This window comes from Eurosta solidaginis, chromosome 5 (assembly GCF_040869045.1).
Source record: "Eurosta solidaginis isolate ZX-2024a chromosome 5, ASM4086904v1, whole genome shotgun sequence".
Classification (NCBI taxonomy): domain Eukaryota; kingdom Metazoa; phylum Arthropoda; class Insecta; order Diptera; family Tephritidae; genus Eurosta; species Eurosta solidaginis.
This window is the reverse complement of record NC_090323.1, coordinates 200,486,784-200,509,432: the sequence shown is the minus strand read 5'-3', so window position 1 is coordinate 200,509,432 and position 22,649 is coordinate 200,486,784. Positions and strand designations below refer to the sequence as shown.

At 38.1% G+C, this 22,649-nt stretch overlaps 1 protein-coding gene across 16 annotated transcripts in view; it reads right to left on the bottom strand.

The window, feature by feature from the left end:
* The window catches only part of Eip63E (cyclin dependent kinase Eip63E), a 733,437-nt gene that overhangs the window by 48,890 nt on the left and 661,898 nt on the right, over positions 1–22,649 (bottom strand). For all 16 annotated transcript variants that reach the window (XM_067787451.1, XM_067787449.1, XM_067787458.1 and 13 more), the window contains 2 exons: positions 15,943–16,117; positions 15,605–15,866 (listed from right to left, as the gene is read on the bottom strand). In XM_067787451.1, coding sequence (XP_067643552.1) covers positions 15,605–15,866; positions 15,943–16,117 — 437 coding nt within the window. The remainder of the gene's footprint in view (positions 1–15,604; positions 15,867–15,942; positions 16,118–22,649) is intronic.

Here is a 22,649-nt window from a genome sequence, read left to right as displayed (position 1 = left end):
TTGTTGTTGAGTTTTCCGACAGCGTAAGAGATAGATTAATTTTGTAACGATTTTGCGTCCTCGCTTTTCAATTTTGGTTTGCAGACAAACCCGTTGTTCGCTTTTTTCAAAACTTGATATAATTCACCATGCTTGTGTTCTGGTGTAATGCTTTCGCTGAGCGCGTGTTTAAACGTTTGGTTCACAGCGAACAAACACCCCAGTTCCCTTTTAAGTTTAGGTGTAATTAAGAAATATTACAATCGAAGCTTTTTTGCTTTTTTGCTTTGAAAACAACAACTTTATTATCTTTTACTACATTTTACTTGGCAGAAATATCAGATATCATGGAAGCTCCAATCAGAATAGGGACAGATAATATCGGCAAACGAAATCTTTATTTTCGACGACAGCTAGGCTAGTAACAAATATCTTGGTTCTTACTTGTTCAATTCTGAAGTAGCACTAAACTATCTCCGAACGCCTTATCGTCTTTGCTGCAGGATTTGTAAAGCGGATGAATAGGAGAAAACAATGGTTGACCTCATCTGCAACTGCCAGGTGCTAAGCGGCGCATGGAAGTGCTTTCTGGAATCTCTCTATCCGGATAATCTGCGCCAGATCGTGGAGTATGACAGCAAGGACTTGGTAGGCTTTATCAGGTCTTCAAAATGGTGCGAAGAAAGGTAATGGTGTCTTTTCGTGGTATCACAACGGGCCTAATGTACTCTCAGGTAGCCACTTCAACCTTAACTAACATAACTTCCAGTTTTTGAAGCCAAAAGCAAGTTAATTGAAATATCGATAGAGAATAAAAAAATTCCATTTTATTTCCCGCTGCTAGCGGGGGCTGTGGTTTGCTTTCATTTTAAGATTTCAATATCTCCCATCAAATTAATATTTCTTAATTTAAATATTTCAGTTCGCTGAAACTCAATAAACTAAAATTTCTAGTATTTTTTCAGGTGTGACATAAACATAGCTCAATTATTGTCTTGTCTTTACAACTTGTTGCAAAATATTGTTGCTTTATGTCAAATACATGAGAATGCTTTAAATACACATTTTTTTTTGCTGACTTCTCTCCTCAATTACAAGCTCGAGTGCACTTGAATGCGTGTGGCAGCACCCACCTGACACTGACACTGACACAAACACAACCGAAATTGAAATTCGTTTTTGTGTTTTTTGTGGGCAACTTGGTTAATAAAGGTCCTATTCATACTACATCCCAACATAGGGCTTTGAATTTGTGCATCCGGTATGCCCCTATTGTTGCTAACAAAGGCGACAGGTTACCTATGTAGGCTGGTTGCGCAATACGGATGAATAGTGCTTTCGTACATTCAGCACCAATACTAAGACAGAAAATTCAATTTAAATCCTGTCGGTTACGCTAAATTCAATAGAATTGTGTCAGGTTTGGCAACCCCGAATTTTTGTGACTAATGGAATCCACGATCGATGTGCTGTTTTAAATATAAAACCGAAACTAGCGGATACGTGAAGAAAAATCATTATTTGCTAATGATAATATCTCTTTAAGAACCCCTAAAATTCCTTAGGGGAACCAGTACAAAGAAAGGATAAGGGAATGTTGCAGCAGCGCCCTCAGGAATGGAAGCTGTGGAGAAAAATTCAAATTAGCTTGCATTATCACCTTCTAACAGTCCTGCATACTAAAAACCTGAAAGGGTAGGGAACCCTTTTATGAAGGATAAAATAACACGACGACTACAAAGCTTCGAGCGCCCAGTTTTTCAGTTAAGCTAGGAGGAATTCATTAGTTCCCGTATAGAAACATATCCTTGCACTGCGGGCGTTTAATGACTCTGAAGGAATGCTAGCCATACCAATGTATTAAAGCCAGTCTTGCATGCGAATTTCTCTGCGCTCCCTTTCAGCGTGCATCATATGCGTCATAACTATAAAGGCCATCTTGCTCACAGCAGTCCAACAATCTATTTCTCTGCACATCCGGGGAACTTAATTCCTAATGGAAAGCTCCTCTCCAAAAACTCTGTTTACGGAGCCATTCAGCGTGAAAACAGGGGCAATGAGGCATTACGTGTTCTGCGCTTTCCTATTCGGAGGGACAGTGTGAACAGAAAGGATCCTCCTCTATTCCACGCTTATGTAGATATTCCTAGAAGCCGCCGTGCCTGCTCAATATCTGTGTGAGGTGATAATTCAGTTCGCCGTATTTTCGCTCGTACCATTCCGCTATATTCCGAACTAGCTAGCATGAAGGTCCAGCGCCCTTTTCTCGATTCACCGTCATCCAACTATGACTAGATGCTCACCTGATTCCATTGCCATACAGATCGGCCATTTCACCTGTCGGTATATCAACTGGATTTTCCTGGATAAAACATGGACCGCGTCATCGGATACCGTCAGATAAGCACATGACAATCGTATAGCATTAATACGGTAGACTTCTACTATATCTTTTTGATGAATCATTTCAGATCCGTGCCATACTGGTGCTGCATTTAATATTATCGAGGTGATTACGTTGGATAATAGCTGACGGGTAGTTTCGCCTGAGCCGCCGATGTTAGGCATTATTCGCGTTAGGGCTCCTTTAACTATAGAAACTTTCTCCCCCACTGCCCTGAAGTGCTCCTTAAAAGTTAGTTTTGAGTCAATGTTTATTCCTAGATATTTCAAGAAAGGCTTCAAATTTATTATTTAATCTCCTATGGTTAGGACTAACTCATTCACAGTCCGCTTTGAGCTTACCAAAAACACTTCTGCCCTATTGCTAGCCATCTCCAGCCTCATGTTCGTCATCCATTCCTTTATTCTTCCCACGGCCTCATTACATAATGCTTGGAGTAGATCACGTTTCTTGGCCAATGCTACTGCGACAATATCAGTTGCAAAGCCGACAATTTCCGTGCCTCCGGGAAGGTCGATTTGTAGCACATCGTCGTACATCAACGGCCCTACATGAGCTCATAGCTACCACAGAGAGATTCTTACACTACAAAGAATACGCAATGGCTGCCTTCTTAGATATAAAGGAAGCCTTTAACAATAAAGAAATAAGCGCTTACCAATGCCCTGGACAGGGCTCGCATAAACAGCCTTATAAGCCAAAGGACGAAATCAGTGCTGGAGAATGTGGTAATACAAGCCAACATGGGTTGAGTTAAAACAACCTGCTTGTGGGCAGAGGAAATTCCCAGGGAGGAGTTCTCTCACCATTTCTGTAGGTGGTCGCGCGGGAACCAGATTCTAGTGTAGCTCAATACAAATGGAGTGAAGGTAGTAGGGCATGTCGACGTCTTCGTAATCGCTGTATCAGGTCCATTCCTCTCGACTTTTAGTGAAATACTAGCAGGAAATCTTCGAAAGTTTTAATCAGTGAAAAGCCACCTTAACGTAAAACTTAGTAAGACAGAGCTAATACTGTTTACTAAAAAGAACAAAATACGACAGTTTCGACTGCCCTATCTAAATGGTACCACCCATACTCTGTCTACGAAAGTCAAGTATCTGGGCATTTTCAAGTATAGTTTCCTATTTCTCAAATACATTTGCCCTTTTATCAGATGCAGTTTAAAAAGTGTAAAGTTTTAGCTTTAGATAATTTCGGGACATCGAATTATAATGAAAATGTACTACCATCCCTATTAAAAGGATGACCATAAGCGTGTACTGAACAATGCATTGTGCACCTGACAGTATTTCATGTTTTGTTTGTGTCACAATCAACAATCGTATATTGTTGCAATATAAATACAATGACAAAATATATTGACAAATTCTAAACGTTCCAGGGTATTTGTGCGAGCTATGACAATTTAAAGGAAGAATAAACCCATAACTCGATTGTAATGCTTCTGACTTGTAGATTGAATTGAAAACTATTCGATAAATCGATAAAAAAAAACATAATACAGCACCGAACAAAAAAATTGCAGCGTAAATTTTTATTAAATTTCGTCAAATAAATTCTATTTTTTTTGTATGTTCGTTATTTCACGAAAAAAACGTGTTTTGCAACTGAAACCAATCTCAAAAACTTTTTCGAAAAAAATCCAACTAATTTTACCAAAATTTCGAAATTTTTTTTCTCGCCTTGATTTTTATACTCAGTTGAGCAGAGCTCACAGAGTATATTAAGTTTGATTGGATAACGGTTGGTTGTACATATATAAAGGAATCGAGATAGTATAGACTTCCATATATCAAAATAATCAGGATCGAAAAAAAATTTGATTGAGCCATGTCCGTCCGTCCGTCCGTTAACACGATAACTTGAGTAAATTTTGAGGTATCTTGATGAAATTTGGCACGTAGGTTCCTGAGCACTCATCTCAGATCGCTATTTAAAATGAAAGATATCGGACTATAACCACGCCCACTTTTTCGATATCGAAAATTTCGAAAAATCGAAAAAGTGCGATAATTCATTACAAAAGACAGATAAAGCGACGAAACTTGGTAGATGAGTTGAACTTATGACGAAAAATAGAAAATTAGTAAAATCTTGGACAATAGGCGTGGCACCGCCCACTTTTAAAAGAAGGTAATTTAAAATTTTGCAAGCTGTAATTTGGCAGTCGTTGAAGATATCATGATGAAATTTGGCAGGAACGTTACTCTTATTACTATATGTGCGCTTAATAAAAATTAGCAAAATCGGAGAAGGACCACGCCCACTTTTAAAAAAAAAATTTTTTTAAAGTAAAATTTTAACAAAAAATTTAATATCTTTACAGTATATAAGTAAATTATGTCAAGATTCAACTCCAGTAATGATATGGTGCAACAAAATACAAAAATAAAAGAAAATTTAAAAATGGGCGTGGCTCCGCCCTTTTTCATTTAATTTGTCTAGGATACTTTTAACGCCATAAGCCGAACAAAAATTAACCAATCCTTTTGAAATTTGGTATGGGCATAGATTTTATGGCGTTAACTGTTTTCTGTGAAAATGGGCGAAATCGGTTGATGTCACGCCCAGTTTTTATACACAGTCGTCCGTCTGTCCTTCCGCATGGCCGTTAACACGATAACTTGAGCAAAAATCGATATATCTTTACTAAACTCAGTTCACGTACTTATCTGAACTCACTTTATCTTGGCATGAAAAATGAACGAAATCCGACTATGACCACGCCCACTTTTTCGATATCGAAAATTACGAAAAATGAAAAAAATGCCATAATTCTATAAATACGAAAAAAGGGATGAAATATGGTAAGGTAATTGGATTGCTTTATTGACGCGAAATATAACTTTAGAAAAAACTTTATAAAATGGTTGTGACACCTACCATATTAAGTAGAAGAAAATGAAAAAGTTCTGCACGGCGAAATAAAAAACCCTTAAAATCTTGGCAGGCATTACATATATAAATAAATTAGCGGTATCCAACAGATGATGTTCTGGGTCACCCTGGTCCACATTTTGGTCGATATCTGGAAAACGCCTTCACATATACAACTACCACCACTCCCTTTCATTAATACCTTTAATTTGATACCCATATCGTACAAACTCATTCTAGAGTCACCTGGTCCACCTTTATGGCGATATTTCGAAAAGGCGAACACCTATAGAACGAAGGCCCACTCCCTTTTAAAAATACTCATTAACACCTTTCATTTGATACCCATATCATAGAAACAAAGTCTAGAGTCACCCCTGGTCCAGAAAGGCCCACTCCCTCTTAAAATACTCATTAAATCCTTTCGTTTGATACCCATATTGCACAAACGAATTCTAGAGTCACCCCTGGCCCACCTTTATGGCGATATCTCGAAACGGCGTCCACCTATGGAACTAAGGATTACTCCCTTTTAAAATACTCATTAACACCTTTCATTTGATACCCATATCGTACAAACGCATTCTAGAGTCACACCTGGTCCATCTTTATGGCGATATCTCGAAAAGGCGTCCACCTATAGAACTAAGGCCCACTCCCTCTTAAAATACTCATTAACTCCTTTCATTTGATACCCATATTGCACAAACGAATTCTAGAGTCACCCTAGTCCACCTTTATGGCGATATCTCGAAAAGGGGTCCACCTATAGAACTAAGCCCCACGCCCTTTTAAAATAATCATTAACACCTTTCATTTGATACCCATATCTTAAACAAATTCTAAAGTCACCCCTGGTCCACCTTTATGGCGATATCTCGAAAAGGCGAACACCTATAAAACGAAGGCCCACTCCCTTTTAAAAATACTCATTAACACCTTTCATTTGATACCCATATCGTACAAACAAAGTCTAGAGTCACCCCTGGTCCACCTTTATTGCGATACCTCGAAAATGCGTCCACCTATAGAACTAAGGCCCATTCCCTCTTAAAATACTCATTAACTCCTTTCGTTTGATACCCATATTGCACAAACGAATTCTAGAGTCACCTCTGGTCCACCTTTATGGCGATATCTCGAAAAGGGGTCCACCTATAGAACTAAGCCCCACGCGCTTTTAAAATAATCATTAACACCTTTAATTTGATACCCATATCATACAAAGAAATTCTAAAGTCACCCCTGGTCCATCTTTACGGCGATATCTCGAAAAGGCGTAAATCTATAGAACTTAGGTCCACGCCCTTTTAAAATACTCATTAATACCTTTCATTTGATACCCATATCGTACAAACGCATTCTAGAGTCAACCCTGATCCACCTTTATGGCTATATCCCTAAATGGCGTCCACCTATAGAACTATGGCCCACTCCGTCATAAAATACTCTTTAATGCCTTTCATTTGATACACATGTCATACAAACACATTCCAGGGTTTCCCTCGGTTCATTTTCCTACGTGGTTATTTTCCCTTATGTTACCACCATAGCTCTCAACTGAGTATGTAATGTTCGGTTACACCCGATCTTAACCTTCCTCACTTGTTTTATACTCAGTTGAGCAGAGCTCACAGAGTATATTAACTTTGATTGGATAACGGTTGGTTGTACAGGTATAAAGGAATCGAGATAGATATAAACTTCCATATATCAAAATCATCAGTATCGAAAAAAAATTCGATTGAGCCATGTCCGTCCATCCGTCCGTCTGTCCGTTAACACGATAACTTGAGTAAATTTTGAGGTATCTTGATGAAATGTGGTATGTAGGTTCCTGGGCACACATCTCAGATCGCCATTTAAAATGAACGATATCGGACAATAACCACGCCCACTTTTTCGATATCGAAAATTTCGAAAAATCGAAAAAGTGCGATAATTCATTACCAAATACGGATTAAGCGTTGAAACTTGGTAGGTGAGTTGAACTTATGACGCAGAATAGAAAAATAGTAAAATTTTTGGAAAATGGGCGTGGCACCGCCCACTTTTAAAAGAAGGTAATTTAGAAGTTTTGCAAGCTGTAATTTGGCAGTCGTTGAAGATATCATGATGAAATTTGGCAGGAACGTTACTCTTATTACTATATGTCCGCTTAATAAAAATTAGCAAAATCGGAGGACGACCACGCCTACTTTTTCAAAAATTTTTTTTAAATTCAAATTTTAAAAGAAAAGTTAATATCTTTACAGTATATAAGTAAATTATGTCAACAATCAACTCAAATAATGATATGGTGCAACAAAATACAAAAATAAAAGAAAATTTCAAAATGGGCGTTGCTCCGCCCTTTTTCATTTAATTTGTCTAGGATACTTTTAATGCCATAAGTCGAACAAAAATTTAGCAATCCTTGTGAAATTGGGTAGAGGCTTAGATTCTAGGACGATAACTGTTTTCTGCGAAAAGGGCGAAATCGGTTAAAGCCACGCCCAGTTTTTATACACAGTCGACCGTCTGTCCTTCCGCTCGGCCGTTAACACGATAACTTGAGCAAAAATCGATATATCTTTACTAAACTCAGTTCACGTACTTATCTGAACTCACTTTGTATTGGTGTAAAAAATGGCCGAAATCCGACTATGTCCACGCCCACTTTTTCGATATCGAAAATTACGAAAATCGAAAAAAATGCCATAATTATATACCAAATACGAAAAAAGGGATGAAACATGGTAATCGTATTGGTCTATGGACGCAAAACATAACTTTAGAAAAAAACTTGGTAAAATGGGTTTGACACCTAACATATTAAGTAGAAGAAAATGAAAAAGTTTTGCAGGGCGAAATCAAAAGCCCTTGGAATCTTGGAAGGAATACTGTTCGTGGTATTACATATATAAATAAATTAGCGGTACCCGACAGATGATGTTCTGGATCACCCTGGTCCACATTTGGGTCGATATCTCGAAAACGGCTTCACATATACAACTAAAGGCCACTCCCTTTTAAAATACTCATTAACACCTTTCATTTGATACCCATATCGTACAAAATAAATTCTAGATTCACCCCTGGTCCACCTTTATGGCGATATCTCGAAAAGGCGTCCACCTATAGAACTTAGGCCCACTCCCTTTTAAAATTATCATTAACACATTTCATTTGATACCCATATCGTACAAACAAATTCTAGAGTCAGGCCTGGTCCACCTTTATGGCGATATCTCTAAATGGGGTTCATCTATAGAACTATGGCCCACTTCCTCTTAAAATACTCTTTAATACCTCCCATTTGATACACATGTCATACAAACACATTCCAGGGTTACCCTAGGTTCTTTTTACAACATGGTGATTTTCCCTTACTTTGTCTCCACAGCTCTCAACTGAGCATGTAATGTTCGGTTACACCCGAACTTAGCCTTCCTTACTTGTTTTTTTTTTTTATTTTTTGCTCCATACAAAATGTAAATTTTTTTTATATGAAAAAAATCTTAAACACCCTGTGGAAAAAAGTTATAAATAATCAATGCAAATTTTAAGAGACCTCTATCTTGTTCTTTGTCGACAAACATTTTCCAAAAAGTTTTGAAAAATTTGAATAAAAACTTCGAAATTTTCTCAAATTTTCGATTTTTTCGAAAAACTGTTTAAGATTATTTTGTAAAATTTTAGTTACAAAATTTATAGAAACTTTGGTAAAAATATCGAAATTTATAAAAGAGAAATTCGATATATTTATGTTCCTATATTTTGGCACGAATCGTATCTTTCGCGAACGTAATAGTCGTCTCGTGCTTTTTTGATATCCTGTAATACGTGACCGTCTAAAAAGGTGTCGAAATTTCGTATTTTCTGATCAGTGATTGAACTAAAAAAAATTGTACCAAAATCAATACAATTTATTCGATAGCAAGAAAGCTTTCGATTACTCTGGAATATTTATAAATATTGTACTATCTGCTTACATATTTCGCCGCTAGTCTAAATCCTATGCCCGCCTTGAGTGGACAACCCATGTCAATAGGTTAGAAAACTCATCATAGGAGTTTATTTGCAAAGTTGAAACACCTCAGAAGCGGACTCAGCTAATATTTGTCGTAGCATAGCTTCCAAATAATGGAAACTGATGCTCAGCCTAAGGGGTTGCTTTTCGAAACGAACGCCGCCAGCTTCGTGATGTTTATCACGCGGTTTTCGCTTTTCCTCTGAAATAGAATTAAAGGCATAAGCAAAACCTTTCACGTTTTTCTTCAAATAGAGCTAATTCTTTGGCGCTATTTTGTGGAAACGATTTTATGTATAAAAGCATTTTGTGTGCCATATTTAATCATCCATATTGAGCCCTGATCACTTTGTGTTTTAATGATAGTACGTGAAGCTAAACGCCATACCGTCTTTCAGCAGCCAACCTAGCCACGGAACACTAACTGCAGTGTTGTCTGATCTCTTCCGTCTGCTCAGGTTGACACAAATGTACAGAGATATGTTGAAATACTCTGGCCGTGTCAGGCTTGTTAATGCGAGTCTTGGATGTGAAATCCAGTTTTTGGCATCAAGCACGCTATTTAAATTCTATAATACGAAGTTGTATGCCTTGGATTAAGCATTGGATGAAGACGTCAAAATGACGATGTAAGAAGGCTTGTATCTACACGTTCTCCTTTCGTACTGACAGCATGATGTTAATATATTAAAGCCATATTGTGGGCTCCACCTTCGCTTAACCAGGCTACCAAGCATTTTATTGGTATCAGCGCAGTCATCATCAAGAATAAGCTCTCCATTGGGTGAGGTCTATTGCAAGTTTGTGTGCAAACTTGTCTGACACAGCCCCTAGCTGCCATTACAGGTTCCACGAGTAATGCGTATTCATCCATGAAAGGACGACGTTTTTCGGAAGTGATTGTCTTGTTGCTGTTGTTGTTGAAGCATTGCTTCGCCCCATCCAAACGGTGATACTACTCACAAATTGCCATCAATATCCTCTAACGGGGGTCCAAGTGAACTTGCAGTTTCAACAGAGGTGTACCAGAGAAAGGAGTGTAAGAGGTGATAGTTGGTGTCATGTGGGGACAGTTTGCAAGCAGGACATATATTACGCATGTCGAGGTTGATTCTGCATAGGTAAGAGTTTAATCTGTTACATTATCCACATCGAAGCTGAGCTAGAGTGACGCGCGTCTCCATAGAGAGATTGAGTTCCTCTTTTGCGAGTTCGGCGTATTTAACTTCAACAACGGGATTCACAGGGCAATTCCTGGCATAGAGGTCCGACGCCTTTTTGTCGATATATATGCTTGCGGGGATGAATTCTTATGTGCCTGGGAGGCGGGGCTTTTCAAAGAAATATCTGTTGCGATGCCGAAGTTTCTGGGTATTCAGCAGAAAGTGTTTGTTCAGTATTTCATTTCTCTCCCTAATGGGGAGTACTCTCGCCTCACTGTGTAGATGGTGTTGAGAGCGGTGTTTTGACAGGCCTGTATTTCCTTCCAGTGAGTAATCTTTAGGCTAAGCGACCATAACGTAGAAGCGTAGCATGCAAGTGGCTGGCCAATGCATTTTAGTTGTAATGAGCGTCTCTTTATCTTTAACCCAAATGCTGCTGGCAGCAGATAAGAGGATTTTATTACGACACTAGATTTGAGGTACAATTGCGAATGCATGCTCGGCAAAATGAAGATCTTGATCGAGCGTCACGCCCAGTATTTTTGGGTGTAAAAAAATCCGTAGCGTAAAGCCATCGACGTATATGTCTAATATGAGCTGCCTCTGTTGTCGTAGTCCGATTAGTGTATAACAAAATGCAATGAGACCAGTCAAACGAGGACTCTTAGATCTATGAGCTCCTATTTATAGGAAAAGCGGTGGTTAATAGTCAGAAATCACCATCAGCAATGCACCAACTTTCCATGCTGAAATTCCTGTTTGTTATATGAAATTTTTATTACATTTCCCTGCCAAGTCCATTACTCTCTGCCACAAATCAAGATACGATAATGAACGTTCGCCACAATAACAACATATTATCAGTATGGTAAACTTTTTCCATATGATCACCGATCCGACCATGGAAAACACGATTCGAGCACAGATGGATATTTCCAAGAAGATTTTCGTTGGGTTATTTCATAAATTATGCTATGTGAATTGAGTGCTTTTCTTTATAATCAATTTCAATTACCATTACTAAGCAAATAGTTTTTTCTCTATTTTGAACTAGTTCGAGATTAGTATAGTTTCATCGATTATCTGACAGTTGACAACTCTTCTTAATATATTAAATTGCTTATATGGCATTGAGACTACTAGCCGACAAATTGTTCTACATCCAGTTGTGAGCAGAGTTGTTAAGGAATGCAATCACACCAGAATGCAATCCATGCATTCCCATTCCTGGACTTACACTTTTGGATTGCAGCCTGTATTACTTTTTTTGGAATAATGAATAAATTTTTTAGTCGTTATTTCTTTTTGTTAATCCAGACTAAATATTCCTTTTTGAATTTTTCATGTGGAACAAAAAAATGTAAAACCATTCCTCTTATGGAACAACGAAGTTCAAAAGCATTCCGCAAGCGAATAATAATATTGAAAAGCAAAGCGAATGCAAAGAAGTGCGAAATGTTTTCCTCTGGATATTACAGTCCAATGAATGCAATCCATGGAATGAAAAGAAGATGAATAAAAAAACAAATAAGTCCAGAATGCAAAAAGGAATAATGAATCAAATTTTTTATTCATTATTTCGGACTAACAAAGAAGCATTAGTTAAAAACACGTAAGGAAGTCTAAGTTCGGGTGAAACCGAACACTACATACCCAGCTGTACACTTGAAATGCTGTTGTTGTTTTGTGTGCTTAATAATGTTACAATAATACATCTACATGAACTAACTTTTCTTCGAGTTATGGCTCCAGAAACATAGAAAATTGTTTAGTCATAAAAGGGGCGGTGCCACGCGCAATTTTTAAAATTTCAAGTTTTTCCTATTAATTGTTATAAATCCACTTGGGAAATTAAATATCATTGATTTATAAGATTAAGCTTATTTTATTCGTCCACGACGCTTTTAAAAATCTTTTATTAAAAAGTGGTCCTTAGCCGATTTCGTTAATTTTTCTTCAAAGCATTGCTTCTAGTAAAGGTATTTCTCTGCCGAATTTTGTTACAATAGGTTTAACGATTTTTGATTTATGAATAATAATATTTGACGGCAGCGCGCTGCCACAACGTCCATTAAAAAAAATTGATTTTATCACAAGTGGGTAGTGCCACGCCCATTTAAAATAAAATTTTAAAATTTGTATCAAGAGTCTCAAAATGAGTCTACATGTCAAATTTCAACATTCTAGGTGTTAACAGCTGTATCTCGCAATTTTTTTTGAGTCATAAGCCAACTTTTCATAGACCGGGTCACATATAGATAAAAGGCGGGCGTGGTTATCATCCCATTTCGATCATTTTCAATACCAATCTACTCTGGGTCCAGGTAAGGTCGTGTACCAAATTTGGTGAAGATATCTCAATATTTCCACAAGTTATCGTGTTAACGGGCATACGGACGGACATGGCTCAATCAAACTTTTTTCTATACTGATGATTTTAATATATGGAAGTCTGTATCTATCTCGATTCCTTTATACCTGTACAACCAACCCTTATCCAATCAAAGTTATAATAACCTGTGTACAAGTACAGCTGGGTATAAAAAAAGAATCGTTTCGCCTTCTGGATATACTAGTAAGCATCACACACACATGCTTACTGAAATACACAAATTTTAAAGTAAGCAAATATTTCTTAATTGTTTTTAAATTAATTAATGCCTCAATTGCGATGCATTATTTTATGTATGAGACAACAAAGGCAAAATGTTTTATGATAAATCGATCAACGATGAATTTGCAATTAAAATAGTAAAACGAATTATGCCAAGTGATTGTGCTTAACTAAGCAAGCATAATGAAAATTCAAGTGGCAGTCGGTTTATTTTATAATCATTTAGTTCTGGTTCAAATGTTTAGTTGCAAGTTTTTATGCTGTGTGAATTCAGATACAGGGTGAGCCAATAACTGATTTGTCTAAAAGAGTGAATTCGTCTGGTCACTAAAAAGCATTTCATTAGAAGCTCTAATAAAGTGACAGTTAATCGCTTAATGAAGTTCCGAACTATCGCAAGAATATCGCAATACGATACTATTTCTAATTTTGTCCTCCCGCAGTGCTTTCAAGCGCACAAAATAGCAATTTCTCTCTTTACAGACCTTCTGAAACCGTTCTTGACTGGTTCAGAATTATTTGATTCTTAGCCACTCGCAGCTCTTGATCGATTAACTTAAATACACTTAGTTATCATGTGGGGAAGTCAGTGATACAAATTTCTAGATCAGAACTGGAACCTAAAGTACTAAATCCGAACTAATTATATAGTAGGTAGATTTTCTCTAGTTCTGAATCATAGAGAAGGTAATCCAGCGCGACACAATTTCGTCAGTGTGAACATAGACTTGTAAAATACCGCAATTTAAAGCATGTAAAAGGGACTGAGAGCAGACCTCTTGAACCTTCTGGTCCTTGAATTTAAGTCACGTCTTATGACAGACATGCCTTCGTTTCAAGAAGGAAAAATCTACAAAGTATCTTACTTTTGTAAGCTACGTTAAAATCCCTCATAACACATTGCCAGCAGTGAAAATAGCAAGTATTCTTAAGACGCTTTATCACGTTCGTTGCATGTAACGACCATCTTTGTTTGGTCTCAGATTTTAAAAAGATGTTCAACTGAGTTATTCTGCTCAATGAAGAAACAGAGGGTGGCAAGGAATAATTACTTGAAGTTTCGGATAAGAAACTCGCTAGAGGTAAATCGGTTTAATTGGGTGCGGCTTAGAGTTTGTCACCCAACTCTGGTCAGAGGCATCTATCTACTCTGCAATATGAGTTTTTCTCAGACACTCATATACTCACTCCAAATCCATCTATTCTAGATCAGACAACGAAAAATGCCGAGTTCCCGAAACAGCGAGTTTCCTACAGGCTGCAACGTCCGGTTCACAGATTCTCAAGTTCTTGCTATTCTTCGGATCCAGACAGTATTTATCCTAGAACATTTACAGGCAACATAGTTATCGCATTAAATAGTCAATTTTATTCCGGCAGGATCACTGGATAGCAACTGATGCATTGCATTTTTTTTGCATCCACTCCCTCTTGAAATACCCCTAAGTTAACGAGAAACTGGAAATTTCGGCAAACCTCGAGCTCCTGTCAGAACACCTAGCCTCAAACTTCAAAGGGATGAGATATGAGGTCGATAGGGGTACAAGGATGTTGAAGTGACTATAGGTTTCAGTTTTAGTTTTCCTGCAGCAGTACAACACCACAGTGACCTTCCTCAACCTATCCTATACGTTAAACTTCCGCATATCTCGAACTATATCAGTTGATATTACCACCAACGACGCAAGCCCCAAACTAGGCTTCACAGCGGATTAGGGGGTTTAAAATATACCCGCGGTAGGTATGCGTGTCGTAAGAGGCGACTAAAATACGAAATTTATTCAAGGGGTTGCCAGCGCAATATATAGCTTCTCCAACCCAATTCTCAAACCTCACCTACCCGTTGCGAATCCTGTTTCATTAGCAGCCGAGACTCTGGCCACCCCAAACTTCTGATGGATCAAGGGAGTGGGAGGACGGTATGTCCTAGAAGGTTTCATGTGGTCATACCAAATCATTCCCGAGATGGTCGGGCTAGTACCTTTATGGTGCTTGCTACCGGAACGTACCGGATCAGCATCCGGCAAAGGACCATCAACATCGATAACACTCACCAAGGCCTTCGGAGAGTGTGCCTATCTCTACAACAACAATAACAACAGAGAGTGCTCATGATCCTGCCAACCTAGTCAGTATATCAATTTAATCATAAGTACACAGCATCTCCTCTGGTCATGTCAATAAACGAAAACAAAAATGCTTCTATTCCACTTTGTACTCTTTTCTTTAAAATTTTCTGCAGCCTTTACTTGAGATTTCTACTAAGGCTACATAGTAATACAATTCTTACCATTACACCATTATTTAATATACTGCTCTGATTACACAATAAATTGAATTTTCTGCCAACACTCAAATTTATGGACTATAATAATAATAAAATCGCAGCAGTTCTCAAACTTAAATCTCCACAAACTCCAGCCATACGCACTTAACCTACAAGTACACACACACACATTTGCGCACAGCAACAACTCATAAATCAGTAAAATTCGCCATTATGTACACAAATAAAATGATTTAAGTAGAATATGTACTGCGTTATCACTCACCTGGTGGACGGTACCATAACGTAACGACTTCATGCGAATACGTATGACTGGGAACACTTTTAGCACGCGCCAAACCAAAATCCGCCAATTTCAATTCACCACAATCGCTTATCAATAAATTTTGTGGTTTAACATCACGATGCAGGACGCGTCTTTTATGGCAGTATGAGAGGCCACGCAGCAATTGAAATAAAAATAAACGAACATTACGATGATCCAAACCGCCTGGATGCTTTTCCATATACTGGGATAAGTCGGTATTCTGTCAAAATAAAAGAGAATACAAGTTAAAACACATATTTTTTTGACAGCTCTCAGTTAACAGTTCACAAACATACCACATATTCAAAAACAAACGTCAGCGTTTCTCGTGTATGCACAATATCGTGCAACGTCACAATATTTGAGTGTTTCAGTTCTTTCAGCAGCGAGGCTTCACGTATCGCGGTAAATGGTGCACCCTCTTCCTCTTGCAGTCTAATTTCTTTCAAAGCAACACGTTGATGGGTCAAACTGAAAGAGAAGTAATACAATTTTTATAAAATTTGTAAAGTAATATGTATATATGCTGATGTTGATATGGATACGACACATTCCGGTAACATCGCGAACGATTTAATATGATACCCCATTGAGCTTAGTGCCGCCAGAGCGTCGCTTGCTAAAGAAACACCACCACGAGTAGGTGAGGTTGACAATTGCACTGGGGAAACTATAAATTGCGCTGGAAACCCCTTGCAAGGGTTGCCCTTCACAACCTCTTGAATTATTGGCGCCTTTTAGTCGCAATTACGACAGGCATACCTGCCGGATGGGTGGAAATATGCCGATCTTGCATCCTGGCAACCTACTGAAAATTTGTTAGATACTTAAGTGGGAGTTAAAATCAGATTTTAAAATACTAAGGTAACGATACATTTGAAGCACAGAGATGGCACTGAGATCGGTACTTTGAGAAATATTTCGGTATAAGACAGTATTAACACCAATTGGATTGCTATAGAACCCGCCTATCGCCGATGACTTATTTCGCAGGTAAACATTTACCAGCGACGAACTAAGTGGCTGACTCTCCGGGGGAGATCCGTTCTGATATTATTAGAAATTATGTTGCCCTTGCGATTATTTGTCGCTATGTTGCAGCAGACCAACTGAATCATCCTGCATGCAGCTACAGTTGTACAGACCGGAAAGAGTCCCATCATTCACCTAAGTAATCACAAGGGATAAATGAGCCTTATGGAAGCCAATGGGTTGCCATCCACTCACGCAAAGAGAGATTTCCCTACCAGGCATTCGTTCATTTGAATCGATGGCTTATGCGCCAGAACAGCGCGTGGCAAGCGGACTTCCTAATTCCGTAGAGCCCGCCATGTTCGGTTCACAAGTATCTATTCGAAACATCAACATAATTTAGAAGAGTTTCGAGTCTGGAGAAAACCTCTCCTCTTCATTGCTTACAGCTACTTAATTCGCCGTTTCCTTCTAGGAAAGATTTTTTTTATTGATAAATCAAAAATGGGGTTGTAATAGCCTCAAACTAGTGTTAAGGAAGAGGGAAAGAAAAATGAGAGGAGAGAGGAAAGGGAGGACAAGGGAATGGAGAGGACTTGGGAAAAGGAGGAGGGTAGGAAAGATTGAGAAGAAGAAGGCAAAGGAGAGGGAGGAGAAAAAGTATGAGAGCAGAAGCGGTAGGAGAGGGAAAGGGATAAGGGTAAGGGTTAAGATAAGGGTAGGGTTAGGTATGCGTAAAGGCAAATGTTAAAATGTAGGAATAGGAATAATTATACGGACTACTTAGGTTAGGTGGTCGCTGCCCTGGTAGGCCAAGCTCACTTGGACAACATTACCGTTACGGATAATAATGATTAGGAAAAGATTTAGGACAAAAATAAGGGTAAGAATAAGGACAAGGACAAAGACAAGTATAAGGATTGGGATTAGAATAAGGATATGGATAAAAGTAAGAAGAAGGATAAGAATAAGGATAAGGCTAAGGATCCAGATAAGGAGAGGAATAAGGATAAATATAAAGATTATGATAATGATAGGAATAAGGAGAAGAAAGAGAAGGAGAAGGAAAGAAAAAGGAAAAGCAGAGACGAATGAAATGGGTAAGCATAAGGATAAGTTGAATTTCGAGGACACAGATAAGAATAGGGATAGGGGTAGGAATGAGGGAAAGAAAGATAAGGATAAAGAACAGGGTATGAATAAGTATAAGAATAAGGATAAGGATAGGGATAAGGATAAATATACGGATTATGATAATGATAGTAATAAGTAAGGAGAAAAAAGAGAAGGAAAAGGAAAAGAAGAAGGAAAAGAATAGAAGGAGATGGGGAAGCAGAAGAATGATTCGAAGAACTCGAAATTTGGTAAATATTAACAAAGCATCACTTAGATTAAAATAAATAAGCATATTTCGGCGAGTTTCTCTTCCCATTTGTAGTATGCAGCTCCATGCATGTATTTCTGCCATGAAAAGATTAGTGAAAACTAATTTACCTGTCAGCTGCCTATCGAAATCTGCCTAAAACACGTGGTTCGCGTCACTCCAGTTTTTAGGCAAAATAAAGAGGGAACCCGACGCATATGGGAAGAAAAGGTCGGCTTGAATCTCCTCTGAGGTAAATTTAATTTTTTTAATAGGGTGCAATCGTTTATTACGGCCAGCAGTATCTCTTTATCTTGCAGGCTAATAAATTCAAATATAGGATATGCTCTTTTTGTAGAAAGTGGGTTCGCAACTGATCCGTAAGGAAATCAACAATCAGTTTATAGGGGAGACTTTGTCTATAGTCATCTTTAAAGAAATTCTACTAACTAACCGCAGGTATTCCTTACAATTTCTAAAATTTTTCCAGATGCTCCTACTAAGATACTGTTTTCTCATCGCATCTTGTACTCATAACAAAAGGGTGTAACTAAGTGTTTTCGCCATTTTAGTTACCATGGATTACACAATTTAAACTAATTCGACACTTTAGATGCCACCAAGAATCACATCAAATTAAAAGCAAAGAATTGAAGGCCAATGAAGGCACAGATTTACATGCATAAATTTACAAAAACACTTTTACAAACATACGAAAATATGTACATAAAAAAAAACAACATGTATACGATTTCACAAGGTGAGCTTTTGATGAGCCAACACGTACAACGAACAAAAACAGTAAAGCGAACTTGAGTCAAGTCATTATAGACGCACAGATGTCTCGCCATCCCACTTACTTACGCTACATGATACCAGTTAATGTAAATTTTTGTCGAAATTCGACATAAAGCAACGACTTTGCGTTGAGCGCCTAAGTACCTAAATAGAAGTATGAAGACAGCTTGTGTACGCCCACTAACTACAGCTTCCTCACTAATGAAGCATTTATGTTCAACTTTTGCCATTTTTACGGTTGCGAAGTGTTGTAAATAGGTAAGCGTAGAGCTATTTTATGTGCGCATTTTTAGTTAGAAACCAAACACATTTTATATATAAACATATGTAAAAGCAAAATAAGCACATATTTCCTGATTTTATGGTTTCAGAGCTTTAATAAGAATTTGTGTAACAATCAATAAATTCTGCAGTGAGCTTTTCTAAGTATATTTTCTTGAATTGCTATATATGCTATTCTAGTCTAAATTTATCTTTCTCTGTGTTAGTATGTTTCATTAATTTAATATTTCTTTCCAAGTTACATCTAAGCAATGTCAGTTAAAGTGTAGGTAGGCACTTTGATGCGCTTAACTTGGTTTTCATTTTGAGTGTCTACTCTATGGAAATTTATATGGAATTCGTTTATACGTTTTTCCTTGTTTTACTTTTGGTATATGCTGAAGTTGTGGTGTAGTATTTCGTTTAAGGTGCCCTAATTGGCTTTGAAAGCGGCAAACCTAAATAATAATGAGCCATGATAGGGATGAGTACATGCCCATTTCTACCCTTCAGCCCCTTCGTGTTACAACTGCCCAAAAAGATAAAATTGTGAAACCGAATAGGCTTTCCATATATGTATATAGATATTCTCATAATCTCCTTCCTCCAGCTTGGTGTTAAATTGTGATCTGTCCCATCTATTAGAAAGGCAATCCGGCAAACTGCGTCAATTACCGCAGATTTAATCTGCTTAATATCGCGTATAAGGTTCTATCTAGCGTACTGCGCGGAACACTGAAGCCCAAAGTCAACATACTGATTGGACCGTATTAGTGCGGCTTGAGACCTAGTAAATCAGCTATCGTACATATTGTAACGAATTTAGTGCAATTCCGCTTATTTGCAAACTTCTGCTAACGTTCGAATCACTAAACTGTTGAATAAATAACTCCAATATTCAATAATGCAAATGGTCTTTATTAGACTAATTTCACAATAACACTTCTACTTCTCAACAGATATCGTACTCAAATCAAACTGATTACTGCTTACTCAGCTTTAACTCCTTTTATACTCTGTGATGTCTCGTTCGCATACTTCTTGGCGTTTCTATTTCTAGAATTTCCTACTCGTTTACCAGCTATTAATTGCTCAGCCATAACTACAGATGCACGATTATTATAGCTTCTCGCATAGCCATATACGCGTGTATATGTGAGTGATACCTCCACAAATGATTGCCTACTTTTGGGAATATCTCAGTTATATGCATGTGTTTGTGCGTTTATCTCCGCTGCTTGTATGGACATATGTATAGATATAATGATTAATTTGTCGATGTGCATACAAGTCACTGCTTAGTATTGGCTTAGAGATGATATTATCCCTTAGTGTTGCTAATATTCGTCACAATATCTTCGCCATGCGCCAGATTCTGGAGAAGACTTCAGATAATAGAAAGAACACTCACCATCTCTTGGTCGATTCCAAGCAGCATTTGACAGCGCGAAAAGAAGGTGCTTGGATGTTGCTATGTCTACTTCTGACTGAGTAGGCAATTAAAAAGTAATGGCTTCTCTCGACGAACAAAAACCACGCTCTACAAGTCATTCATTATACCTGTACTGATGTATGGCTAGGAATCAAGGACAGTGTTTTCGAGAGCGAATTAAAACCCAAACGCTTCGCTGGCTAGGTCATGTAATGCGAATGTACGAAAACGCTCCGGCAAAGAAAATATTTCAGTCGACACCGCAGTTTGGAGTTAGAGGAAGGGGGATATCTTCACTGAGAGGAAGAGGCAGGTGAAGGAAGACTTGACCTCCCTTGGTGCTCCTAATTGGCGTGAGTTATCGCGAAATTGGGATATCTGGAAAACGAAAATTGCTTCGGCTGTTAAGCGCCAATTAATAATGATCATGGTATATGAACTTTACGCAGACATAGAACTAGTGCATTGAATAAAAACCCAAAGGCTTCGCTAGCTGGGCATATTTTGCGGATATGCAGAAGAAGGAAGAGACCTCCACTAAGTTGGGAGAGGCGGATAGAGTAAGACTTGACCTCCCCTGGTGCTCCCTGCGTAGAAGACAGGTGCGTCCACCATAATGATCACGCTGCATACTGCCTGCTCTTTGATAAACAGTTGTATTCAATTAAAATGTTATACGGCCACTTATGAAAAAATGTAGAAATATTTAAAAGCCCATAAGGCGGTTTGTAAAAAGTGGCATAACTATTTAGGATACTTGAATTTTATTTTGAAAAATAGTTTTTCATAAAACATTTTTCAAACGTACCCTATAAATATGGCCCAAAGTATTTGTAGTATAAAGAACGTGCACTACGTCAGTAGTTCACATTAAAGCACGTCAACTTACATCACATTATAAAAATATCCAATTTCATTTTAAATATAAGAAATATTTTTAACATTAACTGCACGATCATTATTTGTACAATAACGAACGTCATCATCATACATATTTGCAGTTAATGACGCTATCAGGCACAGTGACATTCAATGCAATAAATTATTCAATATACTAGATGAGTAAGTAGTCATTCAAATATTTGCATGTGTAAATAATAGTTATGCAAAGGCCTTAGTGATGCGCAGTTCTAAGCATTTAAAAAAAAAACCGGTTCTGTCACAGATGAATTTCAAATTAAGATATTATGAATAGCAACATTTTATAAAAATTTGGTTTCTCAAACACTATCTCGTCGGCTAGTTCGAAAACGTATCCTCTTAAAATATTTAGGGTGTTTTTGAAACAAATTATGAAATAGGGCGTTATTCTCAAGCTTTTTGAGTTGGGGCGTTTTCGAAATCGGAGCCGAGACAGGTTGGTGTTCCACACAGCAGTCGATTTAGAATCCTTTAAAACAGTTGCCGAGTCTATTATACTGGACCTTCACTTCACCTAGACTTGCTTTACGCATTGTTCACGGTTTCTTCGGACTTCGAATAATTGTGGTTCTAATACAGTTTTCACACAGATACTTAATGATCTCATTCCAGCTTCTAATGAAATCGTAAATTTTTTGCTTTCACACAGAAGTAACTGCTCGATTTGTATGAAGGATGAAATGTCAAGCGAATAAAATGACAATGCTATATCACAGACAATCATGGCGGAACGATACAAGGTGGCAGCATGGTGACATACCTTCAAACATAAAAAAATTCCATGTACTTGGGGGTGGGGCCGTGTGTAGAAGTCCACGAAAGTGGGGAAAGCTTCTGACCGCCATTCACCTGGGAATGGCCAGAGCGATTCTTTTGCATGCGGTCCAAGCAGCTCACTACTGCCGGTCGCTGGCGGCCAAGTATCCTCTGGGTAGCCGCTAAACACCTGTTTAGCGGTGAGCTAATGTGAGAAGGCGACAACCTGGCTAGGCCACTCTGACATAATCGGTTTAAGGGCTAGCCGGGGGAGATTTCATCGGCAGCGTCTGTACACCCCTAGGTGCGGCTGCAAACGGGCGTCTGTCTTGGAGCAAGCGGCTCGCTATATAAACGTGCCAAGTAATATTTTCACCCCCGCTGAGCGGGTTGTGCGCTGGGCTTGGGACCCGCCACGTAAAACCATACTCCAATGAAATATAACAACAAGCCTCGGATAAATACACTCTCTATTGATGACGACCATGGCAAACGTTTGA